The sequence below is a fragment of the Ascidiella aspersa genome, chromosome 8, assembly GCF_963924565.1.
Source record: "Ascidiella aspersa chromosome 8, kaAscAspe10.2, whole genome shotgun sequence".
NCBI lineage: Eukaryota > Metazoa > Chordata > Ascidiacea > Phlebobranchia > Ascidiidae > Ascidiella > Ascidiella aspersa.
The window spans coordinates 11,368,912-11,392,803 of NC_139454.1; the positions used below are offsets into that span (position 1 = coordinate 11,368,912).

Sequence of the window (23,892 nt, forward strand, 5' to 3'; positions counted from 1 at the left end):
TCACCAGGATTTATTGAATAGAAACGGGAGTATCTACAATATGACACATTAGTAACTAAATTTAACTTTACATCTAACAACACAGATTTTGTCCAATTCATAAAATTAATATCGAGTCTCCCAGAAGAATGGGATTCGGGCAGCGCAACAACGTTCCGATCGTATAGAACCCAAACATTAAAATTATTTATCCAGCAGAATAACTCCACCAAATCGGTTTGCGAAAAAAAATACAAACAACAATTCTCTTTCCTCCAAAAGCTGAATTAAAATGGCACTGGACCTTAAATTGTGGGAGTGCACGTCTGCTATGGGAGAAAATTTACCGCAACCTCTACAATTCAACAATCGAAAACAAACTAAGAAGCTTTCAGATAAAGCTTAACTTGGGCGCAATTGTTACAAATGAATCCCTTTATTTGTTTGGTAAAACCGAATCTAACCAATGTACTTTTTGCAAAAAGGCCACGGAAACCCTGTACCACTTGTTTTATTTGTGTCCTGTTACGTGTCAATACTGGGAAAACGTGAGTGCGTGGTTAAGTACTAAACTACGAATATCGTGTGTTTTTCCCGCGAGCAATTACTCTTTGGAGTGCACAAAAACGAACCGTGCAAAACATTTGTGAATTGTGTCCTCTTATGCGCGCGATATGCTATTTATCAATGTAAATATGCCGACACTGTCCCGACTATGTTACCATTTTTACTGTTGCTATCTTCTGTGCGAACTTCCGAGCGATATTCGGCTTTAAAAAGAGGAAGTATGACAAAACACAAAAGTAAATGGTCGTTAGCTGCTTGAGAGCTTCACTATTTTGATTTGTTTTTCTTGTTCGTTTTTTCGCTATCTAGTTTATTAATAAAAAAAAATACATATTACCCTTAAAAATAATAATAATAATTGCATTTTGAAATTCCAGGGGGTGGCAAGTGCCCCCCTTGCCCCCCCCCCCCGTGCGGGCGCCCATGGTATAGGTATAGGATACATCGATGTAAACAAGGTGGAATTCTTCGTAATATTTTCTGGGGGGGGAATTTACAGAGTTTGGGTTTGTAGCAGGGCTGCGGACTCGGAACTCGAGGAGTCAGTTTGTTTTGCTGGAGTCGGACTCGGGACTCGAGTAAGACCTTATAAAACTACCCCAGTCCCGAGTCCGACATGCGCATGCGCAGTACCGAATTTTAAAACTGATATGGCCGCCAAATGGAAATTGTAAAGGTGGAATATTATATGGCGGAATATTTTCCAACCATGTATTGTGAGTGAATGAATTATACGACAACCCTATAACTGGATTGTTTGAATATCCACGTTATATTTTAGGTGAATTGGTGAAATGCAGGCTGTAGAGTCCGGGCCGGACTCGGGACTCGACAAAATCGCACATTTGACCGGAATCGGACTCGGGTTTATTTTTTTAACCGGAGTCGGACTCGGGTTATTTTTAATCGACTCCGCAAACCCGGTTATAAACAGACCTACAGAGTCATACCACTGCGTTGGTTTAAAAAAGATCAACTCGGTTCGTGGATTGCCTATTGTAATATATACAGCGCCTAATACACGACAGCCCAAAATCTATTTTAACTCAAAGAAAATTCGGGCAAAACGGTAATAACGTACGAGTAGCCTAATCTTCTATCTGAAATAAGCCTACATACGTAACGATTTCAAGACTTTGTAAGTAGCCGATGTCGTCAGTGCATGAGATTATAACGTGTTGGTCGAATTTTAGGCACGTAGAAATATCAAGGAAGTTTGGTCCAGAACGATTTATTGGAGTCAGAATAGTGGTCAGTTTCCCCTTTGTTGAAATATACTTGTGCTAGCTCGACCACATAGGTTACGTTTACCAAAATGAAAACATAAGATTTATAAGATTCACTTTACGATGTTAAATCGCTAAATTTATATTTTTCCGGTTTGTTTAGTAATTACAATTTGATATGGTCACTGGAATAAAATGCCTAGTTTCCGATTGACTGGTTATCTTTTCAACCTCCAGGAACAACATAAATTAAATTCGAAGGTAACGGAAAAAATCATATTTTAAGAACAAAGATGCCGCTGTGTTTACAGTCATTTATAGTAGCAATTTATCAAAATAATTGTGGAGGTTATTTGTCAAAATGCACCGGTAAGCCCTAAATTACCAAACCTGTGCTGCTATGCATTAGGGACAGCATTATTAATATTAAGCAATGCTTGAAACGAAACACACCTCTCAACAAAAACTTCATAGATGTTCAAAACGCTTTGGACAGTGTACACAGCAGAACATTATGAAACATATAACTTTTATATCGAAACCACGAAACCAAACTTCTATACTTTCAATTAATATCATCTTTTCAAACACTTTTGACTTTATGGACCTTACTAAACTAGAAAAACAGTTAAGCCTACTTTGCAGATGATTTAGCTATAATGTTTTTTCTCTATGGGACAATCACAGGATAAAACAACCAGTTTAAATGCTTACGCCCAATCAAAAACTGTTATACTCGCAATGAATAACGAGCAACTTTAACCGATCAAAGTCTTCCTAAACATATGGACAAATTACACGCTTTTTATAATGGATGCCTAAGAAAGATTTGTCGGATATTATTGCTAATATGACGAACAAGGGACTACATGAAAAAACAGGAAGTGACGAGATATTTAATGGAAATAAACGTAAGACCGCGAAACAATGGGAAGAACCTGTTGGTAGCTCATGCCCTCTCCCCACCGTTTTTAGGGGCCAAAGGGTTAACAGATATACTTCTTGGTTCTAGGCAAGAAACTCTGAATAAAAACATATTGGCAATGAAATGCCAAGAACAATACCCATATTATTAGGCTTTGGGTATAACGGATCTACGAGATTTATAGATTGATTGAATGTTGTCATGCTCTCTTGTGACGCATTGTGTCAAATATGCTGCAGTTATTTCACTAAGATGAATTTGCTTCTTGCCGTTTTACCTCGCTACACTAAACATGAACAACAAAAACAAGTGGTTTAAATGTATATAAGTTATATTATACCATACAAATTACTAACCACACATCACGTGACCGAATAACGACGACGTATTTCAATTTTTACGAAAACACAAGTTACCTAAAATCGACAGCAAGAAATGCAAAAAGGAACCCAACTAAAATATTAAGTTCTGCGTTAACGAATGCAGAACTAATTCAAACATGAATAGACGAAAAGGACAACACACAAGTCTTGCCGAAGAGCGTTTAAATGAACGGTAAAAAGCGCGATTGGTAGACAAAAGTCGGCGGTGCAAATGGAATACGACTAACTACAAACCAGAAAAACATTACTGACGGTCAATCAACATCTTGCGCCATCTCGTAGAGGCAAGTGCCAATCAATGAAACTGGCAAGTGCTGCATGCGCGCAATACGAGGCATTTTACATTGAAACAACATTGTGTAGTACTTCAAATTGGACCAGCATTGGCAATTGTCACAATCGCTAACTTATTTTGTAGGCGCAGAATCAGTTTCGAATTTCGTAACAAGGAAAACACGCAAAACCAGGTACAACCAACGTTTATAATATCTTTACCTCGCTAATGGCCTAACGGTAACGGGGCTCAAACTCACTGAGCCCAAGTACAACACAGTCGTAACATAAATGTTCCTAAAGCGCGAACAGAATTAAGCTTTTCAAGCGCTTTTTGTCGTTTATTAAAGTCTTTGCAAAACGTAAAGCCAATTGAAACGTACGTTGCCAGTTTTGTAATTCGTCCTATAATATGGCAAAGAAGTGAACAAACAGCAAGGCGACGTATGTTTGTTTAAAGCAAGTGTCGTTACAAACGCGAAAACTTGGTGCATTGAGATGCCTTATGTGGGAAATCAACGTTCTTTTCCTTGGCCCTTCAGCAATTCGTGCTAAATCAGCCAAAAAAAGTACATCACCAGTGTGTCTTTAGCTTATTATCTACTTTTTCGATAAAAGGGGACAAAATGGTGACAAAAACAATAAAAACGGTAAAACAATCCGAAACACGGGGAAACACACGAGCTGTTGTGGCGTGGTATTACTCATTTCTTCATTCCTTCGCATAGCTTTTTCATGTCCAACATGGCACGCTCGATGTTGGAAGCAAAGCGATCCGAGTCCTGAAATAATAACAATTAAAAAGGTCAAAAGATATGGACGCCCCTGTATGAGTCGCGATGTTAGCACTTGCATTACCCGGCCTGCTTGAATAATTTGCCGAAACGATGGGGAGGTTTAAATCGGGATTTTATTATATCAGTGTAAAATACAAACTTTTTCCGTTTTTAAAAAATTGCTCACATTTAGAGGGGTAAACCTTTGAAAAATACAAAGAATAACAAAAATAATCAAAAAATATATACAAAAAAAAAAACACTTAAAAATCTCTTTCAAAGTGTATACCAACGTTTGGAAAATACAATTTATTAACCGAAATTAAGGATTCACGTTTTGTAAGTTTAATTTATTTACAGCACAAGAAAATATATGAAGGAAAGGATAGTCATGGCCATTATTGGGGGCAATTTTTTTTTAATTTTATATGGATGGCAGGGATATTACCAGATATATATATATTGGATTAATTTAGTGAAACGGTTAACAGTGAAGTAAAATACGTCTGAAAAACAAATGCGTTTAAAAATAGTTTTGCAGGCAAGATAAAACAAATTATGATTTCTTGGTATTAAAAATTAAAACATAAAAGGGAATTTGTGGGGATCACGTGCAATGATGCCCGACCGCTTGTAAAACGTCTAATAGAGGAAATATTGACAAGGTTTAACAACACGAGGAATGACACAAACCAATGGGGCTTTAGTTTAAACGTGTCGTGGCCAGTTTCCAATAAGGCTGCAAATGAAGTATACGACACGTGAATGAACACAAGTGTAACTAAATACTGGACAGAACTAGGCAGTAGTCGCATAGCACAGATTTTTTTTTCTCACCGTCTCCGGCGATGAGTGTTTGCTGGAGATGTGGAACATGATCAAGTCCTCGTGGCAGATTATGTACGACACCCCGTACCCATCGTCCGCCACCTGGAGGGATGTTGGAAGGTTAGTCGACAAAAACCAGCGCAACCAGTTTCCTACAACTCGTTTTTAATCATTTTCCATTTTTGTTAACACGCAGACGAGATTTCATAATTTTCTCAAGGAATTTTACGAATGGCCCAGAAGTAGTTAAAACAAAACGACGGGAAATAATTAAGGTTTTGTCTTTATGGGTGGGCATCACTTTAAAGCTATTTTTACTAAATTTTGTTACATATTAGTTTGCTGGAAAATGACAAAAAATAAGCCAGGGAAGCAAATGGAGTAGCAGTTAAGAATTAGATACTGATAACTTAAACTGTGGAATACAAACTAAGATTTTTAAGGAATTAAGAGTTTGTTTTATAAATTTAAGTTAAGGCTTGTAGAACTTTGTTTTTTTCATATAAATTTGTATTTCTGGCAATTGTTATGTTAATATTAAAATCTATTTTTAGAGTTTTTTTGTTGTAAACACTAAAACAAAAACAGACTTAAAAAGTTAGACCGCTTAAAAGCCTGGTCATTTGAACAAAATTCCATCTTTTGTGAATTACCTCAAATTGGCCTTGGTTTGTATTCCACTTAATATAGGTATACTAACGACTTAAAATATTACTTTCATTATATATAAAAGTATAAGCAATTAAAAGAAAAACAAACATCTAAAATAACAATACCACACAAAATCAAACTGCAGGCACTCATATTACAATTAATGGAATGTAGCATGAAAAATTTGCAATCCTAATTGATTGACTTTCAACAAATTAAGCATCATGCATTAATAGTAGCCAAACTCAAGCGAAATACAAAACTAAACCAGCAATTGTAATTAGCTGCGCACAACACTGTTTGTAGAAAACAATATTAGAAGCCGAGCCTTTAAGAATTTGACAGAAAAATTGCATATTGGCCTAAAAGTTACCAGACTGTTCACAATATCATTTCGATAAAACAGCATTCATGCAAAATTGCAAATTAGCAGTACCTGCCACAACTTAAACGAATAACTGTTTTGTACATACAGATTTAAATGATATTAGGCCGTGTTTGAATGATATTAGGCCGTTTTTTTATAAGAGTCACACTACAATGCAAGTGTGGACAAACATTTTTGTCAAAAAACACAAATCTTGGTGTATAGAAGTTTGTTTATGCTGTCTATTAGATTTTGATTAAATTACAATAATTTGATAAAGCAAAAGTCCAGTTTTATAAAAATTTTTGCAATTAATTTTTAGACCAGTGTTTTTTTTCAACCGCTTGTCCAACCCATGTGCACCACTTACAACTATATCATATTGTTATAAACATAGCCCAAATAGGTCGTAAAATGTAGCAATTATAGTCCAAAAACTGAGAAACTATTGAAATTAAGTAGCAAAGCATGCAAATTGCAAATTCATGAACTATTTCTTAAGTCACTTAACTACACAGGTGTAATTTTAATGTAAAGAAGTATAGGACATCAAAACAGAATGAACACCAAATGAAACCATTAAAATCACTACAAAAAGTAATAAATTGTCCACCCCCTTAAGAATTGCTTGGTGCACTATAAAATTAGTCATTTCATAACACTTCGATTTAATACATTTATGCAAAATCAGCTTCCCTTAAAGCCTCAACTAATATTTTTTGGCTATAGAACAAAATATACATTTATTAAGGTCCAGATTCAAAAACTCAAAAGTTCTTGGATCCAAATAATGAAATTTAAAAATACAGAAATTGCAAATATGTGAAATAAAACCTTAAAAAATGTCATGCATAACTTAGCCTTATGACATGAAAATTAAAGCAACTACATTATTACTTTGTAGACAACAAATTTGAATTAGATGAAAAAATCATTTTAATTCCACATTAACCGACTACACTGAAATAGTCCTCATACAATCAACCTAGGGAACAATCATATATTCTGTTGTCAGTGTAATATAAAATTCATACCAATCAAGTAGAAAGTTTTTTTTCAAAATCAGACAATATAACAACTACCACAAATCAATTAAATTTACCGACACAGTCAGTTTAGCATCTAACTCAAAATTTACTCAAAAAGTTATTTTCACGACCAGATGAGAAAATATAACTGTTTACAAAAACCATGGGAATCACTTCAATGATTCTAATGCCAACCAAGTGCAACTTCAAAAGAGCAAACAACTTACTAAGTAACTATCATTATCATGCTAAGATTAAATGTATAAAAATCATTGGTTGGACAATACCAAAAGTCATCGTTTGGTATGAAAATGAAATACAAGAACGACTTGAAACACGTGATCAAATTAAACACTTAAAATGATGACAGCCACTTGGCTAAACTTTAGGTATGAGATGTATAATCAAAAAATCATGCAAACCATTATCATGTAAATATATTTTAACCCTGCACAAAAAAGTATGTATTCACAACATTATTCTTACTGTTTAGGTATTATCTCCCAACATGCAAAAAAATTTCACACATTTCTTTTCAAAAGAAATTCTATTTATATGATTCTTTTCAGTTATAAATGGGTGCAGAACCAAAAATCAATCTGCCATACTCAAATTTTTGGCAACGTTAGGGTATCATGCCACATTCCATTACTAGAGGGCACCACACAAGCCCACAGCATCAAGGATGGCATACATAACCCCGAGGGGTGGATGACAAAACATACCGGACCAAATCCACCACCACCAGACAAAAATGTCGGATGTTTGTTGAGGTTGACCGACATTACTTGCTGATGAGGAGTTTGCGAAGTCGAGAGGCGCCACGGTTCCTGAAGAACCTGAGCCCAACCAATGCCATGACAACGCAGGAATAATCGACCGACAATGATGTAGGACCGCAGAAACAATTGGAGCAGAATCCAACAATGGCAGAAAGCAGAAAAAATAAAGAAACAATACAACATTGGAGTTAATTAAAGTCGCATGCAAAATTCACTCAGTAAGGGTAAACTTTTGTGGATGGGAATGGAAAATTTGATGTCGGGGAATACCCACCGGACCAAACCCACCACCTGTGGGTGATAAATGCTTGTCCCTGTTAAAGTTGAAACATCGTCCTTGTTCCATGGAGGTCTGTGAAGTACTGAGACGCCAAGGCTCGCCTAATACCTATGTTAGTTTGGAATACACTTTTTTTTAGGTTAGATTACAAATTAAACTATTGTACAGGACAATAAAGCATGACTAGACCGGCAAATAGATAATTCTAGTTCTTTAAGTTATTGAATTAGAGCAAAATACAGCTAATTCTCGTATTAATCTAATTTGTAAATAGCTTGTGTACTCTTAATTCTAATCTAATTTGGATTTTACCAAAAATGCTACTTTGTACAACGGCATTTATATTCTCTCAGTTCAAACAAAGAATTATAATTAATTTTTTTCGTTGGAACGACTTGTCTAAAAAGCATAAAAATTCAACAAAGAATAAATTGTGATTAAAATTTAAATTGGTTGTAAATAATTAAATGTGATTCTAGTTCAAATTCTAGTTGAAATTTGTTTTTTTAGAAATTCGGTAATTCTAATCCTAATCTAATTTAAGAAATCTCAAAACGATCTAATTCTAATTCTAATCTAATTTGGAAATACTAAAAGCTCTAATTTTAATTCTCATCTAATTTAAAAAATCTAAAACAAATCTAGTTGTCCAAGTCTGAGCATGACCTTATCAACTGATTATGCAATTTTTGATGGCTGTTCTGGCTATCAAGCTGATTTAAAAGTAGTAGTGCTAACTTACTAAATTTCAATTTAAAGAAGGAATTTTGTCATGATAAGCAGTTAGATCAAAAAGTAAATGACTTAAACTTCTAATAACACAATTTACCAAATACAAATCTGTGCCTATCTGAAAAGATTTTGGCAGTTAAAAGTACAAGCAACCTGTTTGGTTGAACATTGCATCACTTTCTAGCTTGATCCCAAAACTTCAATTTGCTCAGCCTTTTTGAAGCGCAAATACACAATATTAGTAGAAAACAATTTTTTTAATTTTTTAATTATTATACACGTGGAGGTTTTTATTTTGTGAAAATTTATCTAAATTATTAATTAACTGCAATTTTTTTACAAATAGCTTTACAGTTTTAAGTTTTCTGATAATGTAATTCTGTTTTATATACACTCATCTGCAGCCTAGCCCTGTGCCAATAAAGCAAAGTGTTAAGATATGTAGTACCGGTATTGTATATACCAGTGTTTCTCAACCTTTTTAGCATACGGACCGGTCAAATTTCAAAACAAATTTTGTGGACCGGTGGACCTTCAAGAATCAAAATCAACCCAAAAATAATTACGCAATAGTATACTACCAAAACACTTCTTAGCTTTCACATACAACTGGTCTTAAATTTTATGACTTAAACGAGTTGTCGCCTACTTTTAAACAGTTGCAGGCCGAAGCATTGTAACGTACAATGAAGTCCAAAGAATATCATTGACTATATTTATGTCACAATGCTGCAAATTACGGAGCTGGCAAAGTTCTAAATTTGATGGATAAGCCTTCAACATCTTGATTTTGCAATTGAGATATCAAATTTTAATATATTTGCGGACCAACAGGAAAGTTGACACGGACCGGCACCGGTCTACGGACCGGCGGTTAAGAACCACTGGTATATACTACAATTTTGTAAGGTGTGCAGATTTCACAAATATTAACACTTTTATTTCTTTTGCAAGGGCATAACTAAGTAATTAAACATAAAATAAGATTAAAACTGCCAACTAATTTTTTAACACTAGATAAATACTTTTAACAATAAAATTTAATGCAGCTTGATAGTAATTCTCAAAATCCAAAATTGTTGAGTTAATCAACATCATCTTGATATATGCGTTTCAATACGCACAGCTGTATCATCATCAGTTAATGTCGATTTACTCAACAATTTATACTTGAGAATCATTAGTAAGCTATATTATAGACACAGTGTACCTAAATTATATGCAGTAATTTTATTAAACAATATGGCATTTCTGCAACAAACACATTACCTTTTGAAGAAAAGGAGATTCAAGCTTGAGATATTTGGAGACAACGTAAAGACAGAAAAGATGACGGTCGATGCCCATACCAGCCATAGCCTCTTTGTATCCAATCACATGTCGCTCCACCGCCTTCATCAGCAGATTGTGTCGGTCTTCGACCTGCAAAAGATGGCATTTTACGAACTTAGCTTACACAAACTAGCAAGTGTTTTTTTAACACTGAAATATATATACAGTTTGGTTCCATGAAATAATACTTCTGCTTTCGAATAGAGCAGTATCGCAGATATGTATTACATTTAACTATTTAAAGGTAGAATCTATTTTTTATTCCAGTTTAACAAAATTCAGGTTTTGTTTTATTTAAAACTAGTGAAATGCTTAGAACTTTGAGTAAAATTATGATTTTAAATGTATACCATTTGTGATGTAGCAAAAAAACAAAGTTGGACAAATACATAACTCATAAAAAACTTAACCTGAATATTTTAGACTTACAGAATGGTTTTCATCATCCATGGACCTTGCAAAAGCTACCATTTCGTTAGTACAAGATCGTACAGTCTCAGTTCTTCCCTCCCGGAACAGTCGAGTCATAGAAGCTTCATAAGTAAGAGCAAAGTGCCCCTTGTCCTTGGTAAGAAGAACAAAAGTTACTATTGTTAGTCCAGTACCAAAGTTGCATTTACAGCCCAGTTCGTAAAAAAATGCTAACATTAAAATAAAACTTACATTTTACTAAACCATTAAAACACATGTGTAAATAGACACTTCATATTTAGTTATAAAGAAATAACTAAAATTATTATGACAAGCGCTTGATCAGTGAACTACTTACTCTTAAATGGGCCAGTTGCAGTGCAGATTGAATGTAGGCATCAGGGGAAACTTTGAAGGTTTTGATTAAACCTTTGCCAAAGTGCTTGAAAGCAAAGACATGAAGGTGAACATCATCAGCAAGATCTTGTGCCAACTTTAGACTGCTGTCAATTACTTGGCGGCACTGGGGATATAAACACCAGACATTTAAAACAAATTAAAAATAGCATGACAAGTAAAAGTAAAACCTAAAGCTGTTTTGGTTTTGAGGTTAATAAATGTACCTATTATAAATTATATAAAATTTTGAATGTTACTGCTTGTCATGTTTCTTGTGGCAAGCACTCTCATACCGAACACACATCATCATTAAACAGCAAGAATTTTGACCAAAATATAGCACTAAGGCATTTTTAAATTGTGATCAATTTCCAAGGTATGGATTTAAAATAGTCTTTTAAACCTGACATTTACCTCCTTTGGCAAATTCCATCGTAGTCTTTCCGCAGGGATTGGCTGCATTTCCACCTTACCATTGATGTGCCCTTGTTCGTCATATGATATTGTTCGGTATTCAAATCCCAGCGATTCCTCCATAAGGTGGCTTACCACAGGAGCATCAGCCCATGAGTGCTCACCATTTACCCCAACCCGTCCGTTTTTGTACACAACACAGTTGAAGGATTTGTCAAACCACCTGAAAATTCATACAAATAACACAAATTTTATGATTATAAACATTCACAAAATGCTACCTACCCTCCAAAGAAAAACAGGCTTATAAATAAACTCACGGTAACTTATAGGGAATTAAAACACCATTGAATTTGTACAAATTTTACCTATTGTAGCACTTTCCATGCAGTAAAGACCTTCCATAAGTGGTCAATCCCTCGTACTCTTCATCATTCACATTATGTTCTGTGTCATCCAAAACCACCACAAAGGCTGCCTTCTCAATTGCATGAAGTGACTTACGATTGACACCAACGCTGAAGTATTCTTCACGAGCCTAATACATAAAAAATTAAAAATGATTAAATATGTGAAATTATTTGGGTACACTATGCACCAACGCTGAAGTATTCTTCACGAGCCTAATACATAAAAAATTAAAAATGACTAAATATGTGAAATTATTTGGGTACACTATGCACAGTAATTACTTCTCAAGTCACATTAACTGAAGGTGATACTAGTTTGTATTTAAACGTCTTAATTAAGATGATGTCGATCTACTCAACCTTTTTGGCTTTACAATTCATTATCATGTAGTCATGTGTATTTATGTTTTACCCAAGTCTAATGTTTTAAACAAACTACATTTTTAAACACACTCCTGATGAAGATGTGTAAGTAAGTTAAAAAAAACACAGAATCATACAACTTTTTTTCTTCAAAAATGCTTTTTTTTTAGTTTGTTAAACTGTGGAATAATTATGAGTGGTATGGTGTGGCCAGTAAAATGTTAACCAATAAATAAAACCCTCAACTACACAGTAAATTTTGTTTTCATTGGTGAATTGCAGTACAAAGTTTAAAAGCGATTGAGTTCAGTTTGGGAGCAGACACTTCTGTTTAAAAACAATAGTTACATGCTTTAACCTTACAAAGTACCACAGGGTTTTGATTACAAGCCAAAATAAATCCTTTTATGTTGTGTGAGATATGCGGTAGATGTGTGCTTGCTATCAGGTTTCACCGTACAAAGTACATTTTCCAGGACATTGATTTTTTAATGTCATGTCTGTACATTTTTTATCTTTTTTTGATGTCTCCTGTTAAATTTATAACTTATGGTTGATTATTTGGATGAAAAAATATATTTGAAAAATATAATCCCACCGGCCAGTAATTTCAAAGCATGTAACTTTTCTGGCCAAATTTAATAATCCTAAGTTCTGTGTTATTTTTACTAGCAATGGTAAAACATTTAGAATCCGATTGTAAAGTTTAAGAAAATCATTAATTTCAATTGGCCTTAACCTTGAAGGCTCTAGGTCAATCATCTTTAGTCAAGTCATGGGGTTCAGGCAATATGTAGAGTACATCACAAGAGTAGTACAAAGCTATTTGCTTAACTTTCACATCATGCTTTGCACGATGTTGAATGAAAACCACAGCTCGAATACTGTGTGCACAAATATCGGAGTTAAGAAAACACTGTTGCCATTATAACACACACAAAGTGTATTACACTCTGTAGTTACAGTAATTTCAGTAACAAATTTGGTTTAAATAATTTGAAAAACTACTGTTTGTATACATTTGTTAAAGCAAGTTACTCAAATATTTGTGAAACCACAAAGGTTATAAAAGATCCCAAACATTTCTTAGCAGAACTAATGATGCTTTTTGCGTAATTATATAGTATTAAGCTTTTGTTGAATAAAGTTGTTATGGATTTTTTTAGAAACTATGTGGTTTTGTTTGGATCTTACAATATGGAAAAAAGATCAACAACTAGAAATGTCGAAGCAGGCTTAGATCCTGATATTAACCAAAAAAATAATAATAGTAATATCATTATTATTCCATTAACTATTTGTGATTCAGTGATGCAATTTATAACTAAATTACTAAAGGATGCATTTGTTTTATATAGCTTGTCAGTAGCTAAATAAACACATTTTACAAGAAAATGGGCTTATTCTTACAACAGTGGAAGTGACATGTTTCAAATGGTGGCATTAGGTTTAAGAATTTACCGGCAATATATAATAATTCTGAGAGTTGACAATATTGCAAAAAAAGTTCTGTATTCATAGTTAAAAATCGAATTTACATTTTTGGTTTAATGCAAAAGTATGCATAATCAACAAATATATAACCCTAGAACACGAAGCACCTTTGCCCATGGAATCCTCTCTCCAGCGGTCAGGGCAGCCAGATGTTCCTCACCCTCACATGGCTCTGAAGTATCTGCCAAAATTCTCTCGAAAGCAATTTCTAGTTCACAAGGCTCCAGGAGCTTGCCTTGTTTGTAGCACATAAGCTTAAACCAGCGTCCATTGTGAAATACGGCCACATGACGACAGTCTTGCCAATGGTGGATCTTATCTGACAAAAAATTTGATAAAAAGTTTGGCACACTGGTAGATGACTGCTTTTATGAAAATCCTATCTAGTAAATGCAGAGAGTTTTAATAAAATAACAACTTCAACACACACTTAAATTATGAAGAAATTGCCAGGAACCTTAAAAGTGTTTGAATACATGAGTGAAAAAAGTGATTGAAATAACTTTTGGTTGCTTCATAAAATAGGAGCTTATAAAAAAGACAAACTTGAATTATCTCCAACAGTAATAATTTAATACTGCACAATTTTGTTTTGTATTTAAAATTCATTTAAAATTCATTTAGAGAGCAAATATTATAATTGTCATAACATGATACACAACCTTCATAGGCACATCAAGTTACATAATAACATAAAATGTCTACAAATACATTTATACTGTAAACAAAACATTACATTGCATTACATTTTTTCAGAGCTCTCAATTTGCAAATGAAATGCTTAGCTTAGAAAACGGAAATTGATCAAAAACCACTGCTGTGATGAGTGTGATGGGTTAAGTATCAACAACAAAATGCGCAGAAAAAAACAGTTTGTGCATGTGTGGTTAAATAATAAAAAAACAATAAAAAATGTAGAAATCTAAAGTGGTAGTAGTTTTTGGGACAGGTATAATAATATTGAAATTGTGGCATCTAAATTTGAAATGTTTTGCATTACAGCAATATTAAATCTAGAAAGTATAACCGAATACCCTTTATATGCCTACTACTTGAAACAAGGTTCTTTGTTTTGTGGGTTTTTTAACTGAACAAAATTTAGGCAAAATGAACCTATTTTGAAACAAAGTGATTAGAGTAAAAAACTGTCAATATATAAAACTTGTTAAGGAAAAGGTAAATACCTACTGATTTATATCAATTAAAATAGCTTTAACCAAAATAACTAATTTTGTTTTAGCAAACTATCCCACTCACTTTGAAGGTAATAAGCTGCGAGTCATGAATAAATACGTATTTATCTTAACTGCAAATTCAAAACACTAACCAATGATTTCATTCTGCTAAATCATAGTATTATGAACTGGCATGCCAATTAGTTAAGTTCTGTTAGTCTTAGTCATGTTTATTAATTACATATTTTAGGTAGAGTCTAAAAGGCTTTGGTGGATATATGGCACAGCAACAATGTTTTTTAATTCTATTCAAAAATCTGTAAATTGAATTAACAGGCATTGCATAATGCATTAACACCGATTGTAGGTGACAAACGTTCATGAAATAGTGCTTGGTGACAAGTAATAGACAGCTGAATCATCCACAGTTCTAAATATGACATCACATTGGACTGTGTGTTTCAAACTGGTACAGTACAGGCATAAGGATGTCATACTAAAATACTCCTGTTAGAAGTTACAAATGCCTGGAATAGCAGGCATGTTTGTTAATGTTTACACAAAACAAAGCGTTGTTTGTAAAAGGTTAACTGCTCACAATTCAAGGACAATGATAAAGGTTTTAATTTCTAGACATTTTAAAATCGAATTTAAAAATAAAATAATAATAGCATTCACTCTGTAGTTAGACAGCCCTGCTGAGTAATTTATACAGTATGTAAGTTAAAAATACATGATCACTATAAACATACTTTTAACACAAACTATTAGGCCATAAAAAGGCAACAACATTATTGTACCAAACTTATTTGAAACCCTTGTGGTACTTATAATTTCCTTTAAAATTAACTGCATAGCCTTACCTAGTTCGACTCCGGGAATTCGTGAAGTGTTGAACATGCGTTCATACTGTGCACTACAAAGTGGAATCACTCCATTGACCTTGATCTGAAATAAACAGTATTCCATTGATCTATAGCGTATAAAATAAAATATAAGTTATTAGAAAAATAATTTGTTGACTAAAAGTTGTTAAAAACTATTTTATGGTAATGAAGTTTATCCTATTTTAAAGTTCTGCAAAAAACATGGCGATTTAAATCCAGCTTATGTTAAAGGTTTATAGATATATTGCGGTGAGTTGTTTCTTGCTTCAAACTACTTCCTGAAAGTGCTAGGTTGCAATGTAGCATAGCTCACATTAAAATATAATGTACCAAAACTGAAATGCCAATGTTTTTAATAGGCTTAAGCACAAGTAGCACTAAATGCATGGATAATTCATTGTAAACTAAGATTATGGGATTGATATTGTTCATAGTTTCTAAAAGCTTTATCCTTTAATCAATATAGGGTACTTAAACTAATATTGAGTAAACATTGAGACCATAATGCAGCACAACAATGCATTGCGATAATTATCTGTTGATGCTGCTTACTTTAACACTGTTGCTAATTTAAATGAACTGACCGGTTTAATCTTTTCTTTGTCCAGCATGCTTCTGAAAGCGAGCATGGCATGGGTGAACGATCCGGCACGGGCAGCCTGGAGTTTGGTGGGCATTTGATAAAGAAGATCCATGCCATAATAGTTGGAATTTACCATAATAGGACCGCGGCCAGCCAGGTAAACATACTGTTCCCACCTTAAAAAAAACATTTATAAGCTATTGTGGAAAAATTGAATACAAACAAGTTAAAGTCATTTCAATTTTCAGTTAACCTGAAAAGTTCAAATAAATATATAAATATGCAGGAGTAAAAAAACGAAAAAGTAAAACTGTTGCCAGGTACTTGTATATTCAAAAGAGCACTCACCAGTCAGTCACATAATTGGATGCCCACCAAGACTTAAAGATAAGATATCTCTGCAAGCGGCTGGCAATGGACTCAACAAAATCCTCTGACATTTTCTTCATGGCGTCAAACTCAGCATCTTTGAGAAGAGGTCGAACACTGCGGAGGTAACGTGACACAGTGTCCTTCAGCGCAGGAACAGGCAGGTGGGGTAGAGATGCCTGGTAACTGAACAGTTGAGGGTTTGAACCACCTAACACCTTTGTCAAAATCTGGGAAAAATTAATAGAGGCTGTAAGCAAACTACAAGGCATTATTTACTATTTTAAATATATGTACAACAGTTCAAAAACACATTAATTTAGAACAAATTTAATAAAATATTAAGTGGTTCATTTTTAATTGGGAGTCCAAATATTGATCAATATAATGTCACAACATACAGCCCAGATTTTTGTGAGCACAGAAACTTTGCCCCTTGACTCAAACATCCAGCCTTGATAGCACAGCATCATCTTCAGCAAGTAACGAATTAGTAGAACTATCGCAAGCCAGATTAAAATACAAGCAATTGACAGCGTTGTCAGCCATGACAAAGCCGATTGTCTGAAAAAAAATTTCACACCCCTAGTTATTTACAAAAAACATTTAATTTGGGCACAGCAATTTAAATTATTATTAAGCGTTTCATATTTTATTATGATCAATGCACAAAAATGTTAAATACTATTTTTATGACACTAATAGGCACACCTGAAAACATTTTACTAGATATTAGAAAGCAACGGCAATGAAAATCAGGCATATGTATATATATATATATATAAATTGTATTTACAAAACTATCTGTTTAAATTATAAATTTTAACGCCAGCATGGAAAACAAATACCGCTAAATTTCTGCCTTTCAACTTACGAAGAAAAAAGGAAGTCGTGAATTTTTTGGTCAAACCCGTGAGTAAGATTGAATCCAAACAGAGAAGCAAGCACAGCAACCAGGAAATAGATACCCAGGCTGGAAAACTTGGCTGGGTACACTCCACTTGAAAATCGGTTCTGAATATTAAATATAATTTTTTGCTTTTAACTATTTTTGTGTTTATACCACAGTTTGCACAATTCACTTACCAAAAACCGAACTGTTCTTTTACGCCATGATCTCACCCCAGAGTGGTAAACAGCACGGATTGCTTCATGGGAAATCTAAAAAACACAATTTAACTTAAAAGAAATATATATGTCTACATACAATATACATATTAACTAATTACTTATTTCTTCAACTAATAAATGAATATCATTGCCCAACAAGTCCAACATTAAAAAAAAATCACAAACCTGAACATTTAATCCCTCTTGGGTTACAGTGAACTGGAAGGCAACAGCTGCGTGGGCTTCTGCCATTCCGGCCTAACTTCAACCTAAGTTAAACTTAATATTGGTAGTGCCCCTAACTGAAATAGATAAAAATGCCAATTAATTACAAATAAATACCAAAACCTAAACTAACACATTTGTGGTCTGAACTAGTACAACTATCCATATCCTAAAACAACGGTAAATATGTCCTGCTTACGAAAAATTAAAACAATGTTTTGACTGTAATACATCGAATCGAGGAAAGGAAACTCTTTGAAAAATAAATTTGATTTGTCTGAAAAATAGGACATTTTGTATAAAATGGTAATACAGCCATTAAAGTTTTGATGATACAATGCACCTGCATTAAACATAGATTTACTACCGGTAATCAAAAAACTAGATAAAACTGAGTATATAAAATATGTAAAACATATATACTAAATACTTCCAAAAAATAAAAATAAATTAATTATACATTGTTACACAATAGCCTGTTTATTGTGTAATTTTAACCATAACTTAAATGCCGTTTTATTTTTTACTACCTTTACTCAAAGTCATAACTTTGTAAGTAGGGTGGTATTATACTTACTGTAACTTTTTGAAAAAAGCATTAATAATAACCTATAGAAATTATTGGTTTCCAGTAATATAAATTGGGTAACTAATATTTCTGTGCATGGAATATTAACATTAGTAGTACTTTGGGAAAAATAGAAAACCATATGCTCCACATGATAAATAAAAACTTAACAACCAGTGTAATTTGCTTTACCACAGGAATGGGGTTATATAAGAGCAGCCCTTTGGACTCAGTAGACAACCTTTTTCTGAGCACTTTTACGAGGTTACACATGCAGTTTGCCAACTACAAATATTGACATTACAGTACATGTAGGATAATATGCAATGCCTTACTATATTTTATGACTAAATATTTACATCCTGTTAACTTTTTTTTATAAATCTACACTGTACTTCCATTGGAAACTTATATAACGCAATAAGGGCGGTAATAACATAACCTTGAACGACCTTGCATAGAGTTATTTACACGCTAACTTCGATTAACTGTAACGTAAAAACATACTTTCTTTTTTTACTTGGCTATATTGCAATATAACACAAAATACAAACCAACAATGCATTATTACATCAATCAAACAGTTAGCTTTAAAGGCCATCTGTAATAATTGCAACCGAACTAAGCATGCTTTTCTTTCGCAAAATGAGTTTACTGTTCGAAACTAGTCTCGACCTGGCGTTACTAAGTTACAAGCTAAATGACCTGAGGGCATTCGACAACCAGACATTTGCAAACTAAAAATACGACTTGCCACTGGAAACTGTTTATTGATTTTCATGCTTGCGGTAAGAGGTGAGGGCCCCGAACGTATTTTTTCAGCGAAGGTCAGCGACTTACACTTCTTCTTAGCTGAGCGTGTCTGTCCTGTTGACACATAGAGGTCAAAGTCCGCTGGATTCTTTTAGATTAGACACGTGATAAGAATCTATTCAAGCGTAACAGTGCGTGTGACTTTTGAAAGACAGCATGGAAACGACGCCTATCTATAAGTTATATACAGGCGTTGATGGAAACGTGATCGAATTTGACATTTAAGTTTTTTAGCATCTGATATGAAATTCATGTGGACACATGGCCAAGTTTGCAAACTTCGATGGCGAACTACATTGTGTTATCTTTTCGCATTATTGTTTGCATTAGGCGAGCACAGGAAAACACTGAATTAAAAAATTCCTTGTCTATCACGTTTCCAATCGTAAAACACTACACACGCATACAGTATTGTACATGCATGATGCATCGATCGATTTTTTATCGAACGAAACTATAAGCCCATATGGCAGTAACATACATCGTTTGTATGCAACAGTTGACCAAAGTAATTCGGTAACAGGGGTGGCCAACACGCGGCTCTTCACCCAGTTATTTGCGGCTCGTTCGTTCCTGTTGCACTTACGATTTTTTAGAATGTTTCGATTTTTATCGATTATTGCCGGTATCGACTCAGACTGTTTACCTTAAGGCTATTGTATTTTGGTAACACTTTTTATACGCCAAAACTATACCCAAATAGATAAATAACAGTATATCCAGAAATATGTATTTTTTTATCCAATGCGTTGCGTCTGCTTTTAAATCAAAATGTTGTCTATTTAACGAAACAAATGCACTTTTTTCCCGCTTCGTGCGATCGCTTTGTGGGAGTGAATAAGAAAAGGAGTTGTAGGCTATTCTTTACGTTTCATATGTGTAAAGTGTGGCTCTTTGTGATTAATCAAGTAACAAATGCGGCTCTTGGTATCTGATTGGTTGGCCACCCCTGTATATTAGGCTCTATTAGGGATGCCCGATAATGATCGCCGATGTCAAGTAAAAGCATCGGTTGTACCCGTCCGATATTATCCGTTGACCGTGGCTTTCCGATACCAAATTAATATTGGCATTTTAGTCATAATTACCGATCAGACGCAGCAATTTTTATCTTAAAACGTAGGCTACTTTTATTAAAAAATATAGGTTAATAACATGAAGTAGCCTGACTAAATTTTCTAAGACTCATTTGGCATCGGATCGTATAGCTAAACTTTTGGTTAAAAATATCGGGTATTGGTATCGCAATAAAATGTATCAGACGTCTCTTGCTACTATTGATTCAATACGATGTATATAACAGCAATTGGCCCACTTCCAGTATCCATAACTGGGAATTTACTAAGTCACTGTTCTGTGACATTACTCGACATTTCTTGTGCAAAAACGACGGATTGTTCTTGGTAAAATTTACATTTTTTTTACCGGAACGATGAAAATGTCCTCCCGAAACGCATGGGATTTTTAAGATGGCGTCACAGAGCTACCACATATCGAGACGTCTAAAACAAATAATTTTATAAGAAGCCCAAAGTTTTTGTTCGATTTAGTGCTCAAAGATACAACTAAAATCTTAGTTTAAATACATTTAAAGAAGATAACGGAATAGCCTGGTCCCAAATAATTTTTTACCGGTGCGGTGTAGCTGCGGCAATTAGGGGAAGGTTGCCTTAGACGGGACTTCGCCTAAGTCGAGACTTAACGATTATTTCTATGTTCCGCTAGGTAGCGTCAAGTTATGCCTATTATTTTAAGCACGCGACTGAAGCCATCTTTTTGGACAGCAACATTTTGGTAGGCTGTCTGCATTTTTACGGAAACTGAACCTAAAGAAATCAGGTGTGTTTTTTCTATTTTTTTCTCGTAATCTTTTTTGGTATTGGTTGTAGTTGTTGGTAATTGCCTTTTTATCATTTCATAGGTAATTTACCAGATTTAATTATGCAAAACATTATTACAAGATATATAGCACCAGTAAACATACGGCATATCTTCTTCATGTATTGGTAGCTGCTGCGCAAGATATGGGACAGGGTGTCCCATCTAAGAAATTTTTTTTTGTACACTATATTAGTGAGCTGTATAAGGTAAAAAAGAGGTAAATTAAGTAATATTTCACAATTATTGAAGTGTATTTTTAGAAAATGCCTAATTTACGTTTTTTTGTGTGGAGCTATACTGCATTTCATTATGATCAATAAACACGACATAAATGCGACCTTTGGCTCTGTGTGCATTTGTTACGTCTTTGTGACCATGCAATAAGCAAATTTACAGTTAACTACAGTTTTTCTAAATAACTGCTAACGTACTTGATGATTGTTTAACTGTTTAAAGGGCCATGTCAAAAGAAACTGGGTATAAAAAAACAACAACAAGAGGCGACTGGACTAATTCCTCCATTCATCAGGCTCTTAGAGCCGTCAAAAAAGGTACAAGCAATCGCAAAGCAGCAATCACATATGGAGTTTCCAAAAGCGCATAAGAGCGCCGAAAAACGAACTTGTAGAGCGCCCGAAAACGAACATTACATTTTAGATATGGAATCCTGTCTTTTGGCATTACTCTACAACACATCAACAAAGAACCCTTGCTTATCAATTAGCAGAGAGAAATAAACTACCCCATAACTTCAACAAAGAAACACGTATGGCAGGGGAAAATTTGCTGTACAGCTTTTTAAAGAAACATCCCTCTGTTTCTCTTCGTTCTCCTGAGGCTAAATCTCTTGCTCGCGAAAGAGTTTTAGCAAACCAGCTGTGGCAAAGTTTTTTAAAATTATAAGGAGATCACAGGAGATCGTATCATATACGCCACAATAAGCTTTAATTGCGATGAAATTGGAGTACAAACGGTGCATAGCTCTCATTCCAAAATTTTAGCTCGTAAAGGAAAATACCAGATAGATTCTTTAAGCAGTGCGAAGCGAGGCAAAACGGTAACATTAATTTGGGCGATGGGCGCTGTTGGCCAGCACATTCTTCCTTTTTTCATTTTTCCCCCAAGAACATGAAAGCAGAGTTGATGGATCGCGGACCAGTTGGTTCAGTAGCTTGCTGCCAACCAAAAGGATGGATGGATTCTGAGATTTATTAAGACTATGGATTTCTTCGTCATTATTACTAACGCGTTAAAGGATAAACCAATTTTACTGGTTTTAAATGGCCATTCTTCGAATACTAATAGTCTCGAAGTGTTGAATTACGCTTCTGAAAAGGCACAGTGATGGTCCGCAAACCTCCACATAGGCCTACAACTCATATATTACAACCACTTGATGTATCCTTCTTTAAACCTTTTCGCGTGTACTACGACCAAGCAATTGGTGGCTGTGCGAGTATCCCGAACGAGCCTTTACAGAGTTTCACATCGCAGAGGCTATTCCTCAATCGTTTGGGAAAGCTGCAACTGTATGACAAGCTGTAAATGCTTTTAGAAAATGTGGAATCTTGCCGATTAACGAAGATATATTCGAAGAACATAAATTTGCGGCTACCGGCAACAACAGACATTCCTGTGGACCCATCAATAGCTTTTCAGAATATTCAACCCTGATTCGTCAATCATTAACTGTTGAACAAAGGCCTGACATTTCTCATAAAGCTTCAACTACTTTGCAAGATAAAAATGCTGATATTGAGGGTTTAGAATCCATCTCGGTTTACAGCCCTCCACCAGTTTCCACTAACCAGAAAAAAAGTTTAAGGCCGCAGTCATCTAGGCTAGTGTTTCTTAATCAGGTGAATGGTTCACCCCAGGGTGAATACAATTTTTGCAGGTGTGAACCAACCAAAAGGGGTGAATAAGGGTGAATTGTCAGGAAAGGATGATAGCATGGCGAGCAGGGCGGATATTCCCGGTGTTCAACCTGTTCAGTGAACAGGTGAGAATTACGAAAAACAAAATCAATTCTAAGTTTTTTCACAATGGTGAATGAAATCTAAAGATAGATGCTAGGGGTGAACAAAACTAAAAAAGTTTAAGAAGCACTGATCTAGGCTACTCTACTAACAGGATCACCATTTAAAAACTTGGAAAAAGGAATTAAAAACCAAAAAATTACACTACAATACAAAAAAAAACAATGCAAAGCAAAACCCGAACGCCCTTTCTCGTTCTTAACATCAAGATTTAACTACTTCCTCAGAAAAAAAGTTAACTTACAAAAAACAGGATTCACCAAACTAAAAAACTGTACACAAAAAGGCAGATATCTTAGCAATAAACACGGAATTGTAATCTTACCTAAAGCTTACACGAATCCACTAAAATATCAATGTATTATATACCATTTTGTTATTGTTGTCTAAATAAAAAACTCGATTGAAAACATAATCATAATTAAGCTTTGTGCTTAATTTGTACACAAATTTCGATGCGCCACTATGTCAAAAAAATACATTACTTCTGTTGTGCTGCGCCAGACATAAATGCTACCAAAGTCTGCTCAAAGTCCTGATAAAGTTTAACAATGTTAATAAAGACTATTTATCAAGACGAAGCAAGAAAAAAAGAACAAAAACAGTACGCTTTGCACGAGGC

The 23,892-nt window shown here is 34.4% G+C and overlaps 1 protein-coding gene across 1 annotated transcript; it reads right to left on the reverse strand.

The window, feature by feature from the left end:
• Positions 1 to 3,731: 3,731 nt before the first annotated feature.
• Positions 3,732 to 18,048, reverse strand: LOC146136106 (carnitine O-palmitoyltransferase 1, liver isoform-like). The gene is made up of 16 exons (XM_083395851.1): positions 17,931 to 18,048; positions 17,721 to 17,795; positions 17,509 to 17,648; positions 17,036 to 17,198; positions 16,614 to 16,864; positions 16,267 to 16,441; positions 15,659 to 15,743; positions 13,728 to 13,939; positions 11,722 to 11,891; positions 11,354 to 11,576; positions 10,899 to 11,063; positions 10,559 to 10,693; positions 10,067 to 10,219; positions 7,729 to 7,842; positions 4,967 to 5,059; positions 3,732 to 4,135 (listed from the first exon to the last, which is right to left on the reverse strand). Exons 1-16 carry the CDS (start codon positions 17,994 to 17,996, stop codon positions 4,058 to 4,060), a joined length of 2,298 nt encoding a protein of 765 aa, XP_083251977.1. The 5' UTR covers positions 17,997 to 18,048; the 3' UTR covers positions 3,732 to 4,057.
• Positions 18,049 to 23,892: the final 5,844 nt, after the last annotated feature.